Consider the following 21,734-nt stretch of genomic DNA (forward strand, 5'->3'; position numbering starts at 1 on the left):
ATCATACGGGTGATAATTGGATTTTTGCTGATTTTGTTTTATTTCGATATCGCTTGTAATTAATGACAAATACAGTTGAAAAGAAAAAATATGCTTTTATGTTATATGTTTCATAAGCATATGTCAGTTTAAAAATAAATGAATCCTTTGTAAATGACCAAAGGTATGTTTAATATTACGATAATCGACAGTTTTGAAAAGTTCAGTACGATATAAAAATACAGAATTGAAAGTAAAATTATAAATACTAGAAATACTAGAAAGTAAAATTACATTTTAAAACTATTTATCACATTCTTCATTTATGATCCTTACGCGGATTCTTTGTGGTTTAACGTTTCAAACGAGATAGTAATACTTAAATGTTTTAATAATTTTTTAACAATATTTTAGACTTATGCAAATTTTCACGTAATGATTAATGAAATAAATAAAGATCAAATTAATCGAAATTAATACCTTCTGTCATAGATATAATCTATGCACGTACATTATACTTAATCTCCAAATGGAAATCGCTATATAAATTATTGGTTTTGTCGCGTGAGCGGTATTAAAATTGTGATAGTTACATTGATACTTAATCCTGATATGATTTTACAAATAATACGATGAAGATTCTGAAAACTTGAGTAGCAATCTTATCGTAGATCGTCTGGATTAATTGTATATTCTAATTTGTAAGATGTAACGACTAGTGGCCGACTAATCGATTAAGTCGACTATTCGGCCACTTTTCTAGACGATGACTAGTCGGCAAGATTGATCGGCCTTAGATTTTTATTTACTCATAGCTTGATACAGCGTAGAAATAAAAATACAATGTCCTTTCTTTACTGTCATTAGTCTAATTTTAATATTTTTTAATATATAGTAATGTAATATACTTATTTATAGGTATGTAACATAATTGTTACATTAAGAAATAAAAAATAAGTATTTGTTTTTATTGAAATAAAATAAATAAGTTAACCAATTAAGGATTATATATAACTTAATTATTATAAAATAATAATTAGGGACTAGGCACCATTATTTCTTAATTTTATCATAACAAAAATCTTCAAGACTTTCAAACGAAAAAACAAGACGTAATAAAATAAATATAACAAACAATGATAAAAAAATTTCTCTTTGGATTAACAATATTAAACAATCATAGATTTGACGCGTTTTGTAGTGGCCTTTGAAAATGATAAGCAGAGACGACTAGTCAGCTTCTTAGAAGCAGATTAATCGGTTAGTCGGCTAGTCGGCCAAAAGCCTAGTCGGTTGGTCGGCCAAAAGCCTGGTCGGTTAGTCGGCCAGAACCCTAGTCGGTTAGTTGGCTAAAACCCTAGTCGGCATAACTCTATTAATTTGATTTGACTATTTCTACATGTCAAAAGGAAGAAAGTCACACATTTAATTTACATACATTATGTTCGTCGAAAACAAATTTATGAGATTTCCATATAGGTTTTCAGATTGATCTAACATCTTATTAATATAACCATCGCGATAGTTAGTATTTCAATACAGTTGATACAATTTTAAAAAATTTCGTAGGTTAACACACCTGATATATTAGGTCGTCCGAAAAGTTTCTTTCGTTTTATAAGGAAATAATGCATGTACAATATTTTCCGTTTTATATTATTTTATCGAATTACGTATGATCCACTTTGTTCTATCAAAATAAAGATCACAACGTTCGACAGATCAAGTTTCATTTTTGTATAAAGATGCATCTTTGTAAAAGACGGGTTTGTAAAAGAGAGACACTTTTCGGACATTTATCAGCTCTTCTATTCTGAATGTTCAAGTATTTTCACGAGTCATTATATCTACTACATTGTTCAGCTCGAATAAAAGGAAGCAAGGTTATGGTAATGAAACAACATTTATTTTCTGTACAATCGCTATTTACATGGCTGATGGATATTATTACAAAATTTACTCTCTGTTACATATGAAATTCCATTTAATCTCCGCGCGTTAATAACAAATCCTGAAAAAGATAAATAGAGAGAAAGAAAGTTTTCCACGAATCTGTATCATTTGTCCTTAAATTTGCACGTACATGTATACCGTATCTACAGTATACCACGACTAGAATCGTTATTAACACAATCTGTGCACCGATTCGTCGAGTATTTTGTTAACTGGAGAAAAGGGTTGCTCGCGAATTAGATACGAGCGTGTTGCTTGATCCATGAGCTATAGTGGGAAACGTCGGTGTAAACGCCTGGATACTTAGCAGTTCCGCAGCCCATACCCCAAGAGACGATTCCCACGAGTTTGCCATTGATAACAAGGGGGCCACCAGAGTCACCTTGGCAAGAGTCTTTGCCTCCCTTCGCAACTCCAGCGCAAATTTCCCACTGAGGAATTCCTCCGACTTCCTTGTACGCTGCGTTGCACGACGGTCTCGAGATTACAGGAACCGATACCTTACGGAGACGCACCGGAAGCTGACCGGATTCGGTGGTACCCCAACCGGTGATCAATCCGTATTTGTTAACAAGAGTATCGGGATTTCCTCGATACAGTGATACAGGTTTCCTGGCGTTGTTGAATTGGAACGCGTCAGAGTCCACCACACGAAGCAGGGCGACATCGTTCGACGGGATACCGTGACGATCGCTGCCATAGTTTTCGTGTCTGATCACTTGCTGAACTCGATGCACCGAACCACCGGAATTGACGTTGGTCGAACCGGAACGTATGAGGTAGCCGCTGGCTGGGAAATCGGTGCAATGTCCAGCGGTTAGCACCCAGTTCTTAGCGATTATGCTACCTCCGCAGAAGTGGCGACCATTGTGTTGCAAACTCACTTGGTACGGTGCTGCCTCGATGGTCGTTTCCTCGCCACCTACGATACGACCGTCCATTCGCTGGACGAGGTGGTGCACCGTCTGGTTTGTTATCGGGTTCCCTGAAACACAGAGGCAGAGAGCTTTGGTGAGACTATAACGAGCTGTGTAATTGATCTTTGTCGATGGAAGAGCTCGTGACAAATGTGATCCCTATTGAGGAAGGGAGTAGAGTAATCTTCTCACACAATTTTTGTGAGTAACTGTAATTGTAATTGTAACGCGGTAGAATTATATTTAATTAAATAGTCAAGTTTCGAAGCTTGTGGTAGAAGTCTTTATGGATTAGTTTTCGATCACGTATACGTGAGAAATTTGAAAGTGCAAAAATTCATACAGCGTGCATAATATATAAAGATATATAAATATCCAAATTATAGCATTCGTTACATCATTTAATCGAACTCATGAAAATATACAGCTTGTCGCTCGTCGATTTACTAATATTATTAGTTCGTAAATCATTGCGCAAGAATCGCAAAATAGTCGATTGTTTTAGTTGACTTATAAAGTAAAAGATTAAATAAAGTAAAATTCCTTGGTATTTTATTACAGTAAATGTAACAGGTAGATGTTCTAATAGTGGTGTACATGTTAACTTACCGGCCACTAGGGCAACGAAAGCAAGAAGCACGGTGAGCCTGTGCATCTTGAGAGTTACTTCCACTTTTGTCGATGATAGAGTTTGATGTGTGATACAGAATTGATATCCGTCGGGTTTTTATAGTGAAAATCAGTGGCTTTTAATATAGACTATCGCACACTCTCGAAACTAATCTGAAATCTTTTTCTTGAATCGTCCGATGAGCTTATCTCGAATCACTTTTTCGTTCGATATTAATAGATTTCTGCGCTGCAGAGGAGGTCAAGAGACGCGCAGTTAAACTATTATCGATGGCTTTTAATCTAGTTTTCGAGAGAGCTATCGATCAATCGATGCTGAGGCTCAATTATTACGCATGTGTCACTAGGCGAGTCCGAAACGTCATCACAGTCTTTCCGTTTCAATTCGAGTTCCTCCCTTCGCTTTTCGATTAATTTTCAATCTGTCGAAATCTGCCGATCAAATTTGATCATCTTACCACTTCGAAATATTTCGCTTATTACTTTTCTTTATCGATTAATTGTATCTCACCGGACGTTCGTTCAAGTGGGGATAAAAAAAATTATCATCGTGTATTTATTTTGATTCAGATAACCGTAATTTTTCGCAATTATTTTTACGTTCCGATGTTTCTAGTCAACTTTGTCTCGTTTCCTCCAATTTCGCACAATAATTGCAAATCCTCAGCGTAAAATTCTAACGAAACGTCGAGTCGATAAGAATTCTATCTCAAATTCGAAAAAGTCTTTTCAATGATAAAAAAATACAATTTGGTTGATAACGACCCAAAAAGGGGTTTAAGTCGTTTCCAGGTTGTGACAGATTTCATTGACGCGTGAAATTTTATAACTTGTCCCTGCGTGTCAATCTTTTATCCTTCGTTACTGACCTACATTGATAAAAATAAAGCAAAGTGCACGTTCGCCAGGAAAATCTCAACGATAGTAGTGGATAGTTGCGGTTTAATGACTTGCTACTTGCTACTTGGTGCTTACTGTGTTACTTTCACCAACACCGTGTTCTTCTTAAACGATCATTTACGAATTAATAATATCAGCAAATTACTAATGCGGCATTTCCTATATTATACGTTTCCTAATTTTTCTTACGATCACACCAAGATAGTCACACGATTCCTAATTTGTAACATTTTCTTGCAAAATTTCATTCTATTTATTACGAAATTTACCATTGTCTTTTTGCAAGAAAAATGTATTAACGACGATAATTTCTGATTTGTTGCTTGTAAAATTTCGATAACGATATTAGTTCGATCGAACTAAAGACAGTCCTGATACTCTTAAAAAGATAAAATGCACCGTTCTTTTTACATGAGCTTTGGTGCTTTCTCTTCTACGTAAGCATTGTATAGTGTTGATGAATATGGAGGGGGTCGATATAGTTCAATCGATAGTGAGGAATTGGAACATGTAGAGAAGGAGTAGCTCTTTCGAGGCGTCTGTAATATAATATATCGCACGATATTCGTTGGACTGAAATCAAGCCGGTTTAATATTTCATCTTCCTAGCGTACGTATTCTGAATGTTGAACGGGTGCATGTACATGTACACGATCGGAAAATAGAACGGTAACGATTCGATAGTGTACACGTTGACGCGCGACATACATACATGATTCGAAGGTTGTACAAAGTGGAAAATATCGAAGTTTTAACCGCGGTGGTGAGTATCGCGTGTTGTCGAGCGATGATGAACGATGCGTGAAATCGCCAGGGTTTCCTAAGCCGAACAGCTTAAAGTAGCACTAACTGCTATAGACAGTCAATCGCCGTCAAAGTTATTCTTTTTGTTTTAAATCACTTTCTGTAACGTCACCACTGTATCGCATAATTCCTGATTTCCTTAAGTCCCTATACTCTTGGTGATAAGTGCATGTAACGTGGTTTTCTAAGTAAAGTTATACGAATAAACTAATGTCGTAATATAGTGTGGATAAATATTTTAGTATCGACTTGGTATTAATTTATCGTTAATTTATTGTTTATTGGACTTGTATTATTAAGCAAAGTACCGTGTCTGCGCTATAAGGCAATGGGCGCACTGGTAACGATCTGTCGTCGTACAGTTTTGTCGCTTAAGAAGAGGACATTCAGTTTACATTTTATAATAGCGCGTTTGACGACGCGGCTGCAGCACGATTTTGTTGTTGAAATTGAACTTTCGATTGATGCGAGCGAGAGCGATAAATTGTCGCTAGTGCGCGCATTGCCTCGCGGCACAGACACGGCACTTTGGTTCTTGTGAAAATTCAATGCTATATATTTTGTAATTTCTCCTGTATAATTCAATTTTGAAGTTTGCGGATGCACAAAACGTTAAAAAAGCTCGTAAAAGGTGTTGAAAAAAATCCCTATTTAACTCACACTTTATGTTTCTTACTATAGAAAAATAAATGGTAATAGAAGTTCAGCTGCATATTTAATTTTGCTTCAGAATTGTAAGAATGAAGCATTCGTTATAGTATTTATAAAGAACGATACAAATTTCTGTTTGGCTTCCATTTCTCTACTCGTTGCCAGAAAAATTTCAATTTCTACAAAACGTTCGCATCTTAGAGCGTATGCTATTGTGCTGGAATTTCGAATTGGCATTTGACGAATTTTTCTATGAATTTTCTTCCTTATCTTGCTCGACACCCAGTGCTCTTCTATGTAATCTATGTCCCGAGAAGAGAAATGGAACGAGTATTTTCTGTTGATGACGATACTCGAAAATACATTTTCTCTCTCTCTCTCTCTCTCTCTTTCTCTTTCTCTCTTGCTTTCGCAGTAAGCTCGCTGACATTTTTACATTTTTTACGAGTAACAACGTTGCTTGGCCGGCTAAGGGGATGAAACTCTGCAACAGCTATATAAATAATAAATATCCTCTTACGTATTACGCTAAGGAATAATTCTGCTGTGTTCTTTACCTTCTTCGTGCCTTCTACGGTAGAAAACAAAACTTCATTATTTCCTTCATCTTGAATACCGAATATTAATTAAGAAATTAATTGCGCCATATCGCTGTGTGCACTCGCAATTTCGCGAAGGATGTTTGTCAAACTTGCTGACTGGCTTGTCGAACGAAGATCGCTAACATTGACACGAGCGTTCTGAACTCTCTTGGCAATACCATACTCGAATCTCTGTGAGAACATGCATTTTACTGAACATATCGAGCATCGTCCATAGCAAAAGAAAAACAAGCCAGGTTCTTCCTGTAAACGAGACTCTACTAGTTTATCCCAATAAACTGTATCTATCAGATAATTGTACAAAAGTGAAAGAACTCATACTTTAGCAAATCAGATGTGGGTAACATAACGAAAACTATTACGAAAAGAGTTATACTGAATATAAAATACGGTACAAGTTCGTTCGTCCGGCAAAATGTTCCGGGTAACCGATGAGTTCGTATAATAGAGAAACACTTGCAACCCCAACCAACTGCTGCTACGAGTTTCGATAATAGAGGTTGACGTTCGGATAACCGACGTTGAGCAACATTTCTCACGGAAATTGTGTTAAATTATATATCAGCTTGGACAAAACACAACGACTTCTGGGTACGCGTTAAAACCGAATAACTGAAAGTACTCACGAGCGTAGTTCGGATAATAAAGGCTCAGGTACGAGTTCATATAACCGACAGTAAACAAAAATTGGCTTGTTCGGTGTTGGGATAAATGAACTTCTACTGCATTTCATTTTTCCATACTTACGTCTCGGAAGATTTTGTCTTGAAATTTTTCATTGGCGCGTTAAGAAATATGGTTTGCTACGTATGAAGAGAACGACCATTTTTCCTCGGAAAGAAGATGCACGAATAACTGCATCGCGTTTATGCGAAATATGCGGAACTCATCTTAAAATTCTAAATATTTGGGTAGACACGAAGACGATTGGTTCTATTCCAAGAAATAGGTCATCGTTGCTGCAGCATAGGTAAAATACAAGTGAAAATTATTATCATGTACCGTTGGTTATCGCGAACAAAAGCACGAAGCATTAGTTTGCTAGCACATTAACACGTGTACCAAGTCGTTATAATCCAAGATTCTTTGCCTCAGGCTCTATTAATCGCTCGCGTAAAGTTGCAGATACGTTTGGCAATGTATCAAACCTTTTCTTCGATTCAGAATTTCCATTCTCAAACATTCGTAGGTATTTGCACACTTGGTACAATTTGTTGTTTAACCAAATGATCGTTTCTCGATTTTTAATCAAAGATCATTTCAGTTAAAAATCGCTCTAACACGTTTACACATATTGAACAGACGCGGCTTCGAGACATTTAACTACACTGAACCCAGGTGTCTATATGAGACGAGTTTTCATTCAGTTACAGTTATTGTATAGTAGAAGTATATTCTCTTTCACATTAATTAATAACAACTATTTTTTTCAACAATATTTATGAAGTATATAGATTGTAGAGTTTAAGGGATTTTTTGGGGAACATTTCATCCACCAGTTTTGTAGCATTTCCAATAATCTCACAAAATAATGTTTGAAACAAAGATTAGTCAGTCTCGAATTGCCTTGAATTTGCAATAAAAAACTCTTTGAAAAATTGACTTTTTCAATAAAAAGTTACCTTGATTTTTGCAGATGGCACTATGTATTTTTTGATTTGATAGGGTTGCAGCTGACCCCGAGACGGATTCAACGATTTTCTGTATTACGACCTATGAATACGTAATTTAGTTGAAATAAAATTATTTTCCATATTATAACATTAATTGCAAAAAGATCGTGCGAAGGCGATAGCGTAGCGTGTCGTTGAATTCGTCTTGGCGTCAGCTACAACCCTATCAAGTCAAAAATACACAGTGCCATGTGCAAAAATCAAGGTGACTTTTTATTGAAGAAGCAAATTTTTGAAAAATTCTTTTTATTGCTGTTCGTAGCCAAGTTTCGAGTTTGTTTAACTTTTGCTTGAAACATCTCTGTGTGAGATTATTGGAAATGTCACGAAAATACTGCATATTCTTAATCTGTGCAACCTGTTACGGTTACCCGAGATAAAAAATCCATATCCAAAACTAGCAACCTACTTTCTCTATTGACAATAACGTGGAATCGTCGAATATTTCTTAAGGAGCGTCGTTCAGACGATCAATATTATTGTCAATATTTAAGGTTCTCAACATTATTGTACATAAGAGATCCTCTAGACAATCAGTATACATATATTATCGATAAGAACTTTAAATATTGACAGTAATATTGACAATAGTATTGACAATAATATTAATCGCCTGAATGCTACTTAGTACACTAATGGGCTTTATCCCGTAAATTAAATACACCAATACGTAATTTAAGTTGCAAACTATTCCATATTTAATATTCCATATTTATCATGTGATAGAATGAAATGATATTTCATCGTCGTCGGTAGAATTTTCTTTCTTTCAACTTCGAAACGCTGTTATAAGAACCTCGGCTATGTTGGCTCAGCAGTAAATGTTTGAATTAATCTTGAGCGATACTGTTGTCTCTTGTACATTGCTCGTCGTAAAACCACGAGTCGGTTCGTCAATTATTCAGGGTTGTGTGTACAGGAAATTCTTTGAAGCAGGCAATTCAGTTAAAAATAAATCACCCGTTTTTCACTGAAAAAATACTTTCTAACACATTTGTTCATTTTCTCTTCTTTCACGAATGATATTTCATTCGTTTATTTCATTCATTTTTCATATTCTCGTATACCTCTTCATTCATAAGTATGGAAATGGAAAATAAGAAAAGGCAGAAAATACATCGTTGATTATTATGAATTAGCAATATAGAGTTTATCTAATGTTACTCTCTTTACTTAGACTGTCCTACCTAAAGCTTTTCCATTTTTTAAGATACATTGGAATTTTCCAGTGAAACGTTTGCAGAAATTCGAAGCAATTATTTTTCTATCAAGATAAACATTTACGAGGAAGAAATTCAAGGATGAAATTTCATTTCGATTTTAATAATCCAGTTTACTCGCGCAGGGTTGAAATCACAGAATTGCGAGCATCGATATATCGTAGAGAAACTTTTTTCTACATATTCGAAATCTTGTCGACTGTTTAATCTTTGACCATCTAGGTTAATTACCATGTTCTTTATGAGATCTGCAGATAACCTGATACGCTAGAGCCTCCCTCATCAGAATTAATAGGGAGACAAAAGTGTTCGGATAATAGAAGAATTCCTTTTCTGATATGAAATTTTATTTAATTATGTGCAGATTAGAATTGACTGATAGATTCTTGAAATATTTATGAATCGCATATTATTTTGCCTGCCAAGTCACATAATTTCTTCGGGATAAATAACTGCATAGAGTTAGATTAGAGTTGTTTTTGTACTTCAAACCGTTGAAACTTTTCCCAATATCACGAATGCTTCGTCATTTCTTCATTATTTTCGTTTGCTGTTTCCATTTTTTTCCATTTTTATAAAATCGTTGTTGTTATCGTCTTTATCGCAATGATACCATTTTATTATATCAGTATATCTAAGGTTTTTCTATAGTTAAGCGTTGTATTACCCAGATATCTGAGGGATCTATATGCGCTTTAGATAATTTTCAATATCATGTTTTTTAATATCTCTGATTTTTCAACATCATGTATCTTTACCAATTTTGTCATTATTATAGCCATTTTTGTGTCTTAAGCGTTTCGATAATTATACGATAAACTACACTCCAAGTGGCTATCCTCCATCCGTTTTATGCGACATACGTCTGGAATTTTCGAAAGATTGTGAAATTTTTTGACACGACGAACCATTGATTGTAGCCATTTCGAGCACCTTCCACGAAGATAAGCTGTTGCGGATTCCTGTAACACGAAAGTGGGTAGCTACAAGTCTGAAACAGGGTCGAGTAGGACACGCGTTTGTATGGACTTTTTACATTGCTTTTGCGTCCCTTGTTCATTTCTGAAGTGGGTGTTGCGTGTTATGAAACGGCCTGTATATTATGCGTTTGTATTAATCATTCAGTAGACGAAGAAGGAGAATGACCCGAGTGGCGATTCTGACAAGCGTATCGTTCCCTTTCATGGCTATTACGCGTAACGCGACACGTAAAACGATGGGATGAATAGAATTTCCGTAGGATTAACGGCGAAGTTTGTATCGGTTTTTAAAGCTGCTCGTTTAAAAGTTAAGCTCACGTTGTAGGTGGGTTCTGTATGGAGAACGTTGCAGCAACAACCATTGGGGGTAAAGCGCGGATTTTCTCGGCGTTCGCCTCGATTGTGAGAGAAGTTTTATCGAGAGCTGTCAGAGGCTGCCAGTGACGAGTCAGGCCATTCTACCGTGTTTCCGGTCTATCAATGACACGGCTGGATTTCGTTTCCGCTTGTCGAGCGTGCACTCATTGCAACTGAGACGCGAATAAAATTAGCGATGTCAAGACTGAAATCCCTAAAGCTAACGAAATAACGAGTTCGATATACAAATTTCATTTCAGACTACAGAACGACGTGCGTCTTGACAATGTGACAAGTAGGATATACAGAGTAATGATGGCGCAATCGACCAAAGAGTAATTCTATGTGAAATATATACAAAATAAGCGAACAAAAATAAGCTGGCAAGTAGTGGAAACGGCTATCCACCAAGTTTCATCAAATACGTATTTTTATAATACAGATTCTAAATATTAATACGAATCAAGTACACATAACACTGGGGTACCGTTGTTGCTGCATAGTGTCTAGTAGACTTTTGCAATAAAAATTCTACATATCCTGCATAGCATATTCTTCTTAGCCTGCATTGTGTTGTTGCAGCTAACGGGAGTAAGTACTATTCGTGTCATCAGAGTAGGTAGCGTATAGGTAGCTTGAATAGGTAGCGAGAAAAAGCACTGAATGAAATTATTGATCTATTATACCCAAGGGATGACTCGTATAATGTCAGAATTTGGATGCTCATGAGAACGTATGAACGCTCCAACTACTAATAGTTTGATTAAGCTTCGATCGTATCTACTTCCACTTACTACTACTACTACTACTTATTGTCCATGTATTTTTGTCCGCGACTGTACTTGACAAATTTTAACAAACTCGATTTCCTCGAGAACGAAACGTCGTGCGAAAAATCCTTCTTTTGTATTTCCCACTTATTTCTTCACGCAGAATCGCTTCCTTGTCGATTATACGATACCGTGATCAGTGGGACCCGCTGGATTTCAGATTAAAAATCTGAACGCAAGCGTTGTGAACGCGAACGCTGAAGGAATCGGATTCAAAGGAAGACGACAGAAGGAACGGACCGTTCGTATTGTTCGTCGAGTGTGAAAGAAGAGAAAGAGAACGTAAGTCGAACACGGTATTATGGCTCGACCTCGGTTGACCCGAAATGAAAGCTAAGAGGAGGAGGTGGGAGAGAGCTTGATTCTCTGTCTACCCTGTGACGTCAGAGGGTGGAAAAGCGAAAGAGTAGGAGAGGGAGAAGGTTGCTGCGTATAACGGTATCGAAGACTGACCGACCCCATTTACCACCGCTTTTAGTTCCCACTTTGGCCCAGGAGTATTAGCCTCCATGATTCTCGTGAAAGGATACAGAGAAATACTCGAAAGCTATTAGGTTCGAGAGCTTTTCGTCTAAATAAATCATTGCATTATCCTTATTTTCACCGAGCTTCAGGCTACCACTAGCTTTTAATCGGAATTAACGTTTACACGTACCATTGCAATCGAAATTTTCAATTAATATATAATTAGCGTGTGACGTTCATTCTGTCACGCTGATCAAATACAGTAGCCGACAAAGGTATTTGAATATTTATACAAACAATTTCTCAATTTATTATTCGTACCGTACAAAGGACTTTGTACAATATGCGACACGGTACGATTATCACGAACACATTGCTAAAATTTGAAATAAATCATTTCGAAACTGAAGACACAAGAACATACGTAGTATATTATATGCATAACGTATCCTTACATATGTATAGAATGATTGATGAAAGTAATTAAACATTTATCGCAGAAGATTTTTTAAGTGAAATTTTGCTAATAAAACAAATTATGGAAAATTTATAAAAAGTCTACCAATGGAATTTCAAAATGTTTTCTATAATAACGCGCATAACACGATCGTAAAAGTTTCTGTATGTTTCAAATATCGTCGTGAGTCGTCACGTTAACGAACAACTGGTAAGTGCATGCAGAGTGACACGATACCTCGCGATCATATATTTCCTATCGTTGACTTTCGTTTGTATTAGAGGTTGTTCAAGAATACCAAGCGTAAATAATTAGCAGGCGATGAAGGAATTGATATTCAGATGGAAAATCAGCCTCGTTATTTAATTACCAATGCCGGTACAGCTGTGCCAAGTCTTATTGGGATCGGTGCGAGTCTCTGTGTTGTGAGTTATTTTAAGAATGTACGAAGGACACTCAGCTAAATCACGAAAATACTGTTTACGGGGTCAAGGCCGCCCATTTAATATGTATCTCGTTCATTTATAATAACTGCAAATTTTAACCTTTTGCACGCAGTAAAGTTTCTCGAAGCAAGTATCGCGTCAGTCGGAGCCAGTACGAGGCTAAGCTATCTAAACATTGGCTCGTTAAAAAATGAATATTACTGCTCGTAAAACGGCTGAACGTTCTCGTCGAAACGTAGTTTTCATCGTGGTGAATTGTAATTTTTACGTGATGGTAACTTCTTGCGCGAGAACTAGGAGGAAAAAGGATTTAATGAGATTGTCCGAGAAATTGTTCGATATATCAGATTGCTCTGAAATTTCGTAGTCAAATTTCGGAAACATTTGAAGGTATTTACAACAGTCAATGTATCGTTAAAAAATATATGCACCTTTTCTACCGATAAGCTTTAGTTATTTTTTGAACAGCCTCGTGGTCTCTTCTTGTCGAAACACTTTCCAAGCAACGTAATACAATTTTCAACGCTTCCTTCGCTCTCGATTAATCGATGGCATAGCAGTGCTCTTCGGTTTTGGCGTTGAAATTTCTAACAGGCTGCGATCTTTCATGCAATTTACCCGGAGGTTGCGTTATCGTTACGCGTTAATCGATGCTGCACGTGCAAAACGAGAACACGTTTGGGATTATAATCGTGATTACAACTTGCTTGCTCCGTATAATAATGCTATCGCCCTGGTTACCAATTGCTCCATTAATTATAACGTTCAGTAACGGTGTTTCGAGTGTGCACTCGGTGAAATTCCGTCGTTGCGATTAAACGAAACAAGATTTTTATCACCAGCATGAAATGAAAAATTTGAACGATTGTGTTGCTTGTGTTCTCGTGTCATCAGACCGGTGTAAGCAGTACGTGCGAATTGTAACATGTAATTGGAAATTACTATCGATCGTTAATTTAATTTATCTGCGAAGATGAGTACTCTCGTACGTCTAATGAAGGAATTAATCAGAAGTATCTAGCGATAAGCTTGACTCGTTGATACGCTTGACGCGATTACAAAACTGTGGCGTGTAAGGATTCTTTTTCATTTGCTCGATCTACGCGACATTTCGATGCAGACGATACACACAAACGAATCGACAGAGTGACGATTATCTGATTGTTATTCATAACAATGATACCATTACGTTATTCATAACGTTGATCGGGATATTTATAGGAAAAAATATCGTTGCTATTATACGTAACTTGCGTCCATGGAAGTTTACAGTTTCCATTTATAACATTCATCTATAGTGGCTATCGTCATAATTTCTAAATGTTCGATCATTAAAAAAATAACGAAAACGTTTTAGTCCATTCTGTCCATTGAATTTTACAACTCACGTTTATAACATTCGCCTATAATGGCCGTCATTAATTTCTAAATGTTTGTTCATTAAGGGAATAATGAAAATGTTTTATTGCTATCTTCGGTAAGCTTTGAAAACACGATTTACAATCAACTTATACAACTATGTTATATTTACTACAACATTGATAGCTTATTTACACGAATGAAGAGGCAAAATTGACGTAGCATTTTTATATAAATAAGAAAAGTTAATCTGAAGAAAAATTCAATTGGTCGAGATTAAGTTGAAAATGCGTACACCTGTACCGGTAAAGAACAACGGATTTCGATATAACTTCGTACGTATTGTATCTCGATCGCATCGGCATTTCTGAAATTGGATATGTCAATTCTTTTGGAAGTATTACCTCGATTCGTAAATCGAATATTTTTGCGATACGTTCTTAAAAAAAGTATTTGTTCGATCTAGAGTAACATACAGCAACGAGCGCATAAACGAGGAAAGTCTTAATAAGTGGAAAAATTCAACGTAATTCAGTTTGTAATTACCGTTGCGTAGAATAAAAATTGAAGTGTCCTTCAAAAGTGTATTTTTACATCCCACATTATAGGAAAAAAGTAACTAAATTTTCCATAATACAATGAAATTTTCGAGCAAGCGGCTTTCCTTCCACCCATACTTTCGCCACTCTACGAACAAAATTTTCTCGTTCATGCAAATACGTATCGATCCAGAACGCTGGTTAAATTCTGACGAAAGATAAAGACAGTTTCGAGCCTCTTTTACACAATGTTTGCGATAAAATAAAGATGTGCTACATATTACACGTAGGATATCCATATATGCACATGTAATTCCGCTTACAGAAATACGACATAAGTTTTAAGACATAAGACAGAAGGAAACTACGAGTAGACAATTATGGGGATAATGGGACGTATCTCCGCCCTATAGTGTCATCTCGTAATGTCTGCTTTTTAACGGGATAGTCGTTTTTGAAGAAGCACGTAAAATGGTAGAGCAGGGCTTCTTCAAGCGGGTTATTAACCCCATTTTCTTTCTCTATAGTCAACTTGCTCCTTATTACACTAAATTGCCACTCGTACACGATGTCGAAGTTTCGCTTTTCGTTTCTTATAGCGTGATCGTAAAATTGGCCAATAGTAGAAGTTTACAAGCTTCAGAGACCGAGATCTTAATTCGAGCTACGGTAGTCGACAAAAGCAAGCTTAGATATGAACGGTAAGAAAAGCGGTTTAATTTTACAGAGGAAAATTTTTTCGTTTAATTGCAAGTTTAAGGTCGCATGAAATTTCCAACTTTAGCGACCATAACGTGAATAGTCAGCGTGACAGACGTTCGATCTACAGTAGGTGGTAAAAACCAATATATATCGTTCAGGAAAGCTAGAACTTCTTTTTCGCAAAGCTCTTCCTTTTCGTGTTTAGCGAATTTGGAAAGTCATGGCCCAAAACAAGATTGTATCTGACAAAAACAGTGAATAGATACAGTGGTCGAAATTTCTATCGTCATCAAGACGGAATAATTAGATAAGATTTTATCAAAAAATATAGCTGCTTGATGAAAACTTCGACCACTGTATATGATACATGTACTTCGGAATAGATAGCTATCAGCAACATGGTGTAAAATATCTAACACAACAGTTATACTAACACGCGCATGTAGGTAAGTAAGTTGCTTAGCTAACTATAAACTTTCTTTCGCTTTGCTATTCTATTTTAAAGCACTCGCATAAGTAGACTACGGTCTCTTTTGCATTTATTTAAAAAAAGGTGGGAATGTGACATATCGTGCTTTCTACCCTGGGGTATTCAATTGATTTAAAAGGATGACGTAGGTGCCTGCATGCGTGTGCAGCGCGTATAACCCCTGCTGCAGTTAGATCAATTAGCGACCCTACTTAACACTTTACTTTACGACCTACCTATATCGTTTCCACCTGGTGCACATTTAGTTGAACGTGCTCTATTCAGAAAACCTTGGCCTACTTGCAGCGAGTTCGTATATCGTAATCGTTCAATGACCAGAAAGCATTAGAACTCGTTTGAAATGATCAATGATGCGTATGAATGGCTTGCAAAAGTCTTTGTAAAAATATTAGGCTAGGCTGATTGAAAATGCCCGTGGAAGCTAGTCTGACTGGCACGGAAAGATACTACTGTGTCATGGCTTTGCCGAAGGTCAGACCATTCCGTATATTCGAATCTTTCATCTATTTCATCGATTTTACCGAATATTTCTTCTTTCCGTTCGTTTATTTCGCTGATATTTCTACAGCATAAACTACCGGTTTTACAAGTGTTTACGACATCCACTGCTTTCGTTCGAAATATGACAATTAATCCAAGGTATCAGGGGAACGATCGATCGAACAGAATTTTTTGTTCATGCAGGATTGCGACGAGCGTGGCAAACAATCGTTGAAATTATTTGCAGTTATATGATTACGTTAACCATCGTAATTTTCTACCTTAAGTTTGTGTTTGAAGCGAATTGCAAGAAAGATTCCGAAACATCTGCTCCGAGTCTGAATCACTAACGTAAAACAATGTATAATATACGCGAAATCGAATATCTACGAGTATAATAACAATACGAATCTCAGAATTGTTGGAAATAGCAATCGAAAGACGCGATGAATGTAGATTAAAAAATACTTGATTTTCTTACACGGAACTGATAAGATTACCATTCTTATATATTAAACAATGTTTCAAACAAGATAATAACACGATTGCCAAATGATTTTTTAGCTTTACACAAGTTTTTGTAAATGTAGTAGCGATTAGTTGAGTTGGATTATTACGTCGGAAGGATTTGTAAAACGAGCGACTGAGGTGAAGTGCGAAGAACGAGAATAGTTAGAGATGCTCTAGGTACAAGAATATCTTCGGATCTCTTCGTTACGGTATCGGTTCGTGCAATCGAGTGGGCACTTGTCAGGGATGGAAGGTCCTCTCGATAAAATATATGCGAAAGAACGAGCCTTAAGCACAACACGAAGGTCCAACGGTCCATAAATTACAAAGCGTTCGAGCTTGGTCCCTTAACAAGAAAGAATCTTCTTTTTATGCTTTCCACACTAAATTCCGTGTTAATTAAAGCGGTGAGGAAGCGGTGGCTACATCTACGTAATATGGTGTCTTTTAACCCATTAAGAACCAAAGTTGCGTTAAAGCGATATTTCATTTATAATTACTTCGTAGCTAATTTACACTGAACTCGCACGCGTTAAATTCTATTAAATTCTCATTACATTACTTCTATTGTATTATAATTTTATATTTTTTCGCTACTATCTCTTTTTCCATTTACATCCAGATAGATAGAATTTGAAGAAATTTTAGGAAATCGAAGTGTTTTTTTATATCACTGCAATAAACTATTCTTTTTTAAATTACAGAAATTCTATTGCTACAAATCGTATACATTTCTTGTGCTTTGTCAAAACAATAAGTTGCTTCATGTACTTTTTTTTCTTATAATATTGCATTTTCCCTACATTTACACAATTATTTCATTGCTCGATGCTTGATGGAATATTATTGGACGCAGCGTTGATCGACGTCAGATTGCTTTTAAGCTTACAGGTTTCGTGAATGGATGTGGTTATGCTTGTTATATGTATATCTTTCAGTCAAAACACTCGATAAAAAGCGCGAATGATTATTGATTATCGAAGGATAATTAAACTGAATTTCATTAGGCTAAAATTGATGCGTCACTAATATCGCAATTACAGAATTTATCGTCGATCGATTGAATCGTTTAACTTGATAAGATTTCAATAAGACTCAGCTATATCGGGAATAAGTCGATCTCGATGAAATTTAGCGGTCTCCAGGGCCTCTTTCCCGTATACTTGATGTTTTCTTCGATATCGTAATTCAAACCCGCGTTATCGGAGACAGACATTAATATTCAATCAAAATAAATAATTTATATCCGTTTAGAATTAGAACATGGATCGTTTAACTCGCAAATTATTGGCTGGGCATTGATCTCCTTTTCATAAACGAAAAGAACGCTCGGTACTTTAATATAATCTGAATTTTCTCAATTAAATTAATTTGCATCGTCGACCGTCGATATTATTCGCCTACTTTTCAACGAAGCGTCGATCGTAAAGCTACACGGTCCTAAAAGAATTTATCTTTTTCTGTTCCTAACTAGACAATTTCCTATTCCCTTGACTTCTCCAATTGTTACACAAAATTAAAACTCGATTAAAATGCCATAACGGTATCTCTCTTTCCCAGGGGGATAATCTTAATGATAAATTACATGGGAAATAATTGCGCTGCTGAATAATTTTCGTTGCGAATATAATTGTACCTTAAACGATATTTCACGTGATCAGCCATAATCATAATATGCACGGAATATTGGCTCGAACCTTATCAGTTTTCCAGAGGTTCTTAGTTAGATCGTTGAAGATTGCAGTGAAAAACACGACGGCCGCGACACGTGAACCTAAAGTCGGTCGAATTTTTCTTCCACTTATTCCCTTTTTTATACGATCACCATCGACACCGTGTATCGCAATCTATAAAATGAAACAGAGTCGCGAAACAAAGTTGAAAATCGATAGATCGAAATTAGATTAAACGTGTATTTATATCCGTGTAACACGTACATAGCTATATGTATCCAAGGTTCCCTGGGGCAAATCCGTCGCATCATTTTCCAGACGCATGGCTCCCACTTTCACTTGAACCGAGAATTGAATTTCATCATCGATCGCTCGTTATCATCACGTGTTCTCAGATCGTAGCTTGCGCGTTGATCGTGTTTGCTTATGATTGTGTGTTGGTTCGACGCATTTTTTAGCGGATCTAGAGAGCGGGTGGGGATAATCGTGAGAATCGTTGGCTACCGTCGCTATCAGAACGCAATTGATCAGAAAATAATCGAGACAAGCAAGTTGGTGGAAGAACCGCGCGCGGAACTTAATAGAGGTAAGTCGAGCAATGGACAATTGGCATCGTGGGTAGACAGCTCGTATACCCAACTGTTATGGCCTACTGTTCTAAAATTAGCTTAGAAATAGAATTTCAATGAAAACAATGTCGGAGCGGAAAGAGACCTAGTGTATCCTGTTGATGGGGAAAGCTAGCTAGGGTCAAACAGGTGCGATCGTTCTCACGATTAAATTGCTTCTTCCGTTCGGTTTGATCAATGTCGTAGATCATGCTTCCTATTTTTTCTAATATACGTCATCGTTCGAAAGATTCTATCGTTTATTTTTCATTAAACTGTCTTTACATTCAAATTGTAGAGAACTCCAGCTGGAGTTATTGGGTTGGCAACTAAGTGGTCATTAGGTGGTATTGACAAAATCCGCAATCACTTAGTTGCCAACCCAATAGATATATAAATCAAGATTCTGAGAATTTTCTCGCGCATTTCAACTTTTAAAAATCTCCCGTTAGTTACATTAATCATCCAGCACTTCTCTTTTTATGTTCGCTCGAGATGTCTTAGACGAATGTCCTGGAATAATTATTTGTTTCACACTAATCGATACCGCGCAACTTGTCTTTACATTAATTGTTTTAACTGTGTGCTAGATTATTCCAACTCCTTATAGTCAGAAGATAGATCTATTTGGTAAACCTTAGTCTCTTTAAAACACTCGTTGGAACGTGTACTTAAATTTATTTTTATATTTATATTTATATCTTTAACCTATGTGTATATATGTTAATTGTAACCTTCTCCTACTTTCTTATCTTATACGCCAAAGGGTTTATTATTATTTTCCATCTAAATAAATAAGTATATAAATAAATAAATAATTAAGTTTCATAATTAAGTAACGTTATTCTCTGTCGCGATATAATGGATTTTTTTACGACAATAAGGCACGATATTGTTTCATTTAAAAGAAACAATGAAATTAACTTACACCATTCTAATACTGAACAACCACTCATACAATATAATATCGTGATACGATTAAATCGATTTTTGCAAGCCAGTATGCTATTAATAAGCTCTTTATCTTCGGATTTAAATTTTGACTTGTGCCAGTGATTATGAAAGTCATATATTTTTTTTTGTTTCGAGATATATACAGTTTTGCGTTTGGCGAGTCGTACGTGAACTGAATTCTTTTTAACGACTCAACCATCAACTCGATCCAACGATTCAATTTCCACCATTTTGTGGACATTGTCTCAACTCGTAACGTAAACAAACGTAACACAATGTATAAGTGATAGACTCATTGCTTGACTTAGCTCGCTTTCATAATCATCGACACGATTATAAGACAAACGAAGAAGTAGTATATACATCAAACAGTGAAATATATTAGCGCTGCATTTAATAAGTGATTTAAATTTGCAGTTTGTTGCAAAAAGGTAATAGGTACAGCCTCTAATTATTAATTAATACACTTTGTTCTTTTGTATTATTCTTTGTATTATTATTGTTGTTAATAATTATTATTGTTGTTAATTATTAATTCGTACACTTTCAAATATTATTACTAGAAAGCGAACAAAGTGTAGCTATTATCAAGGACAAACAGATGGAATAATTAATACATAATAAAATAATTAGAGTAATGAGTAAGGCTTTCGTCGTGGGATTGTTCGGAAAGATCGATTAACTGTGCGACACTGACGAGAATCGCGTGCTTAGAACGTCGAAGTAGATCGAGAACAGAACTCTATGCGACAGTGACAGAAAGACGTCGAGGTTAATTGGTAGTTTTCAGAGACTCGGAAAAGTCGTGTATCGAGCTTGTTCATATCGAGAGCTCGCCGGACTTGCAAAGTTCATGAATACAAGACGAAGAATTCCATCGAAGGAGTTGCTAAAGCCGATTGAAATCGAGTTTGCGTTACAAATATGATTTCAAAGGTTTCCGGCGCGTGTCTCCCACAGTTTCTACGTTTTCAAAGCATTTCTAAGGTATTGCATAAGGTCGTAAAATCATAACGTTCTAAGCTCAAGGAACATTATTTCCATTCTTATAATTCTCCTTGTTCTTTTTATTGACGCGAGCGTGTAGTTTCCGAGCAGCTGTGCATTACGAGCGGAACGCTCGTGTCGAAGAACACGCGAAACACACGTCCGTAATCATACAGATTCGTGGACACATTTTTGGCCAAACAGATTCGCTACGTAGGAATATCGTATCTTCTTCTAAATTAATTTACGCGTCGAAGAACGATATTTTGAGCACGAAAGGCGAGAGTAAGTAACACAGTACGACTAGCCGCAGCACGTTATTTAAAATTCTTTAAAATATCGTCCCTGGAATGTAAGATAAAGAGTCTACCCAGTTGGAAAGTTTTGCACATCGTTAACAACTTTGTGAGAAGTTGTATGCTCTGCCCTGGTGTTTTATACACACTTCGATCAAATGCTTTTCAAATCAGCATGAATAAGAAAAAGATGGAACATTTTGTTTTCCAGTGAAAACTCCGTTGCTACTGGCCGACGGAATACAGAGTCGTCGCGCGATAAAAAGTCGCGT

General features: G+C 36.3%; 2 protein-coding genes across 25 annotated transcripts in view; one reads left to right on the forward strand and one right to left on the reverse strand.

Annotated features, from left to right (window-relative positions):
* Phcl-1 (pH-sensitive chloride channel 1) overlaps positions 1-21,734 on the forward strand; it is an 87,271-nt gene that overhangs the window by 8,807 nt on the left and 56,730 nt on the right. The window contains exons 1-2 of one of the 24 annotated variants that reach the window (XM_072009729.1): positions 10,349-10,582; positions 10,662-11,778. The exons of the other annotated variants lie outside the window; for them this stretch is intronic. The gene's annotated coding sequence lies outside the window, so the exon portion shown is untranslated. Of the gene's footprint in view, positions 1-10,348; positions 10,583-10,661; positions 11,779-21,734 lie in introns of those variants that run through there. 24 annotated transcript variants of the gene reach the window in all.
* LOC139990499 (trypsin Blo t 3) lies at positions 1,883-3,612 on the reverse strand. Its single transcript, XM_072009857.1, has 2 exons — positions 3,459-3,612; positions 1,883-2,917 (listed from the first exon to the last, which is right to left on the reverse strand). The coding sequence occupies exons 1-2, from the start codon at positions 3,502-3,504 to the stop codon at positions 2,169-2,171; spliced, it is 795 nt and encodes a 264-aa protein (XP_071865958.1). The 5' UTR covers positions 3,505-3,612; the 3' UTR covers positions 1,883-2,168.

The sequence above is a fragment of the Bombus fervidus genome, chromosome 9, assembly GCF_041682495.2.
Source record: "Bombus fervidus isolate BK054 chromosome 9, iyBomFerv1, whole genome shotgun sequence".
Taxonomy (NCBI): domain Eukaryota; kingdom Metazoa; phylum Arthropoda; class Insecta; order Hymenoptera; family Apidae; genus Bombus; species Bombus fervidus.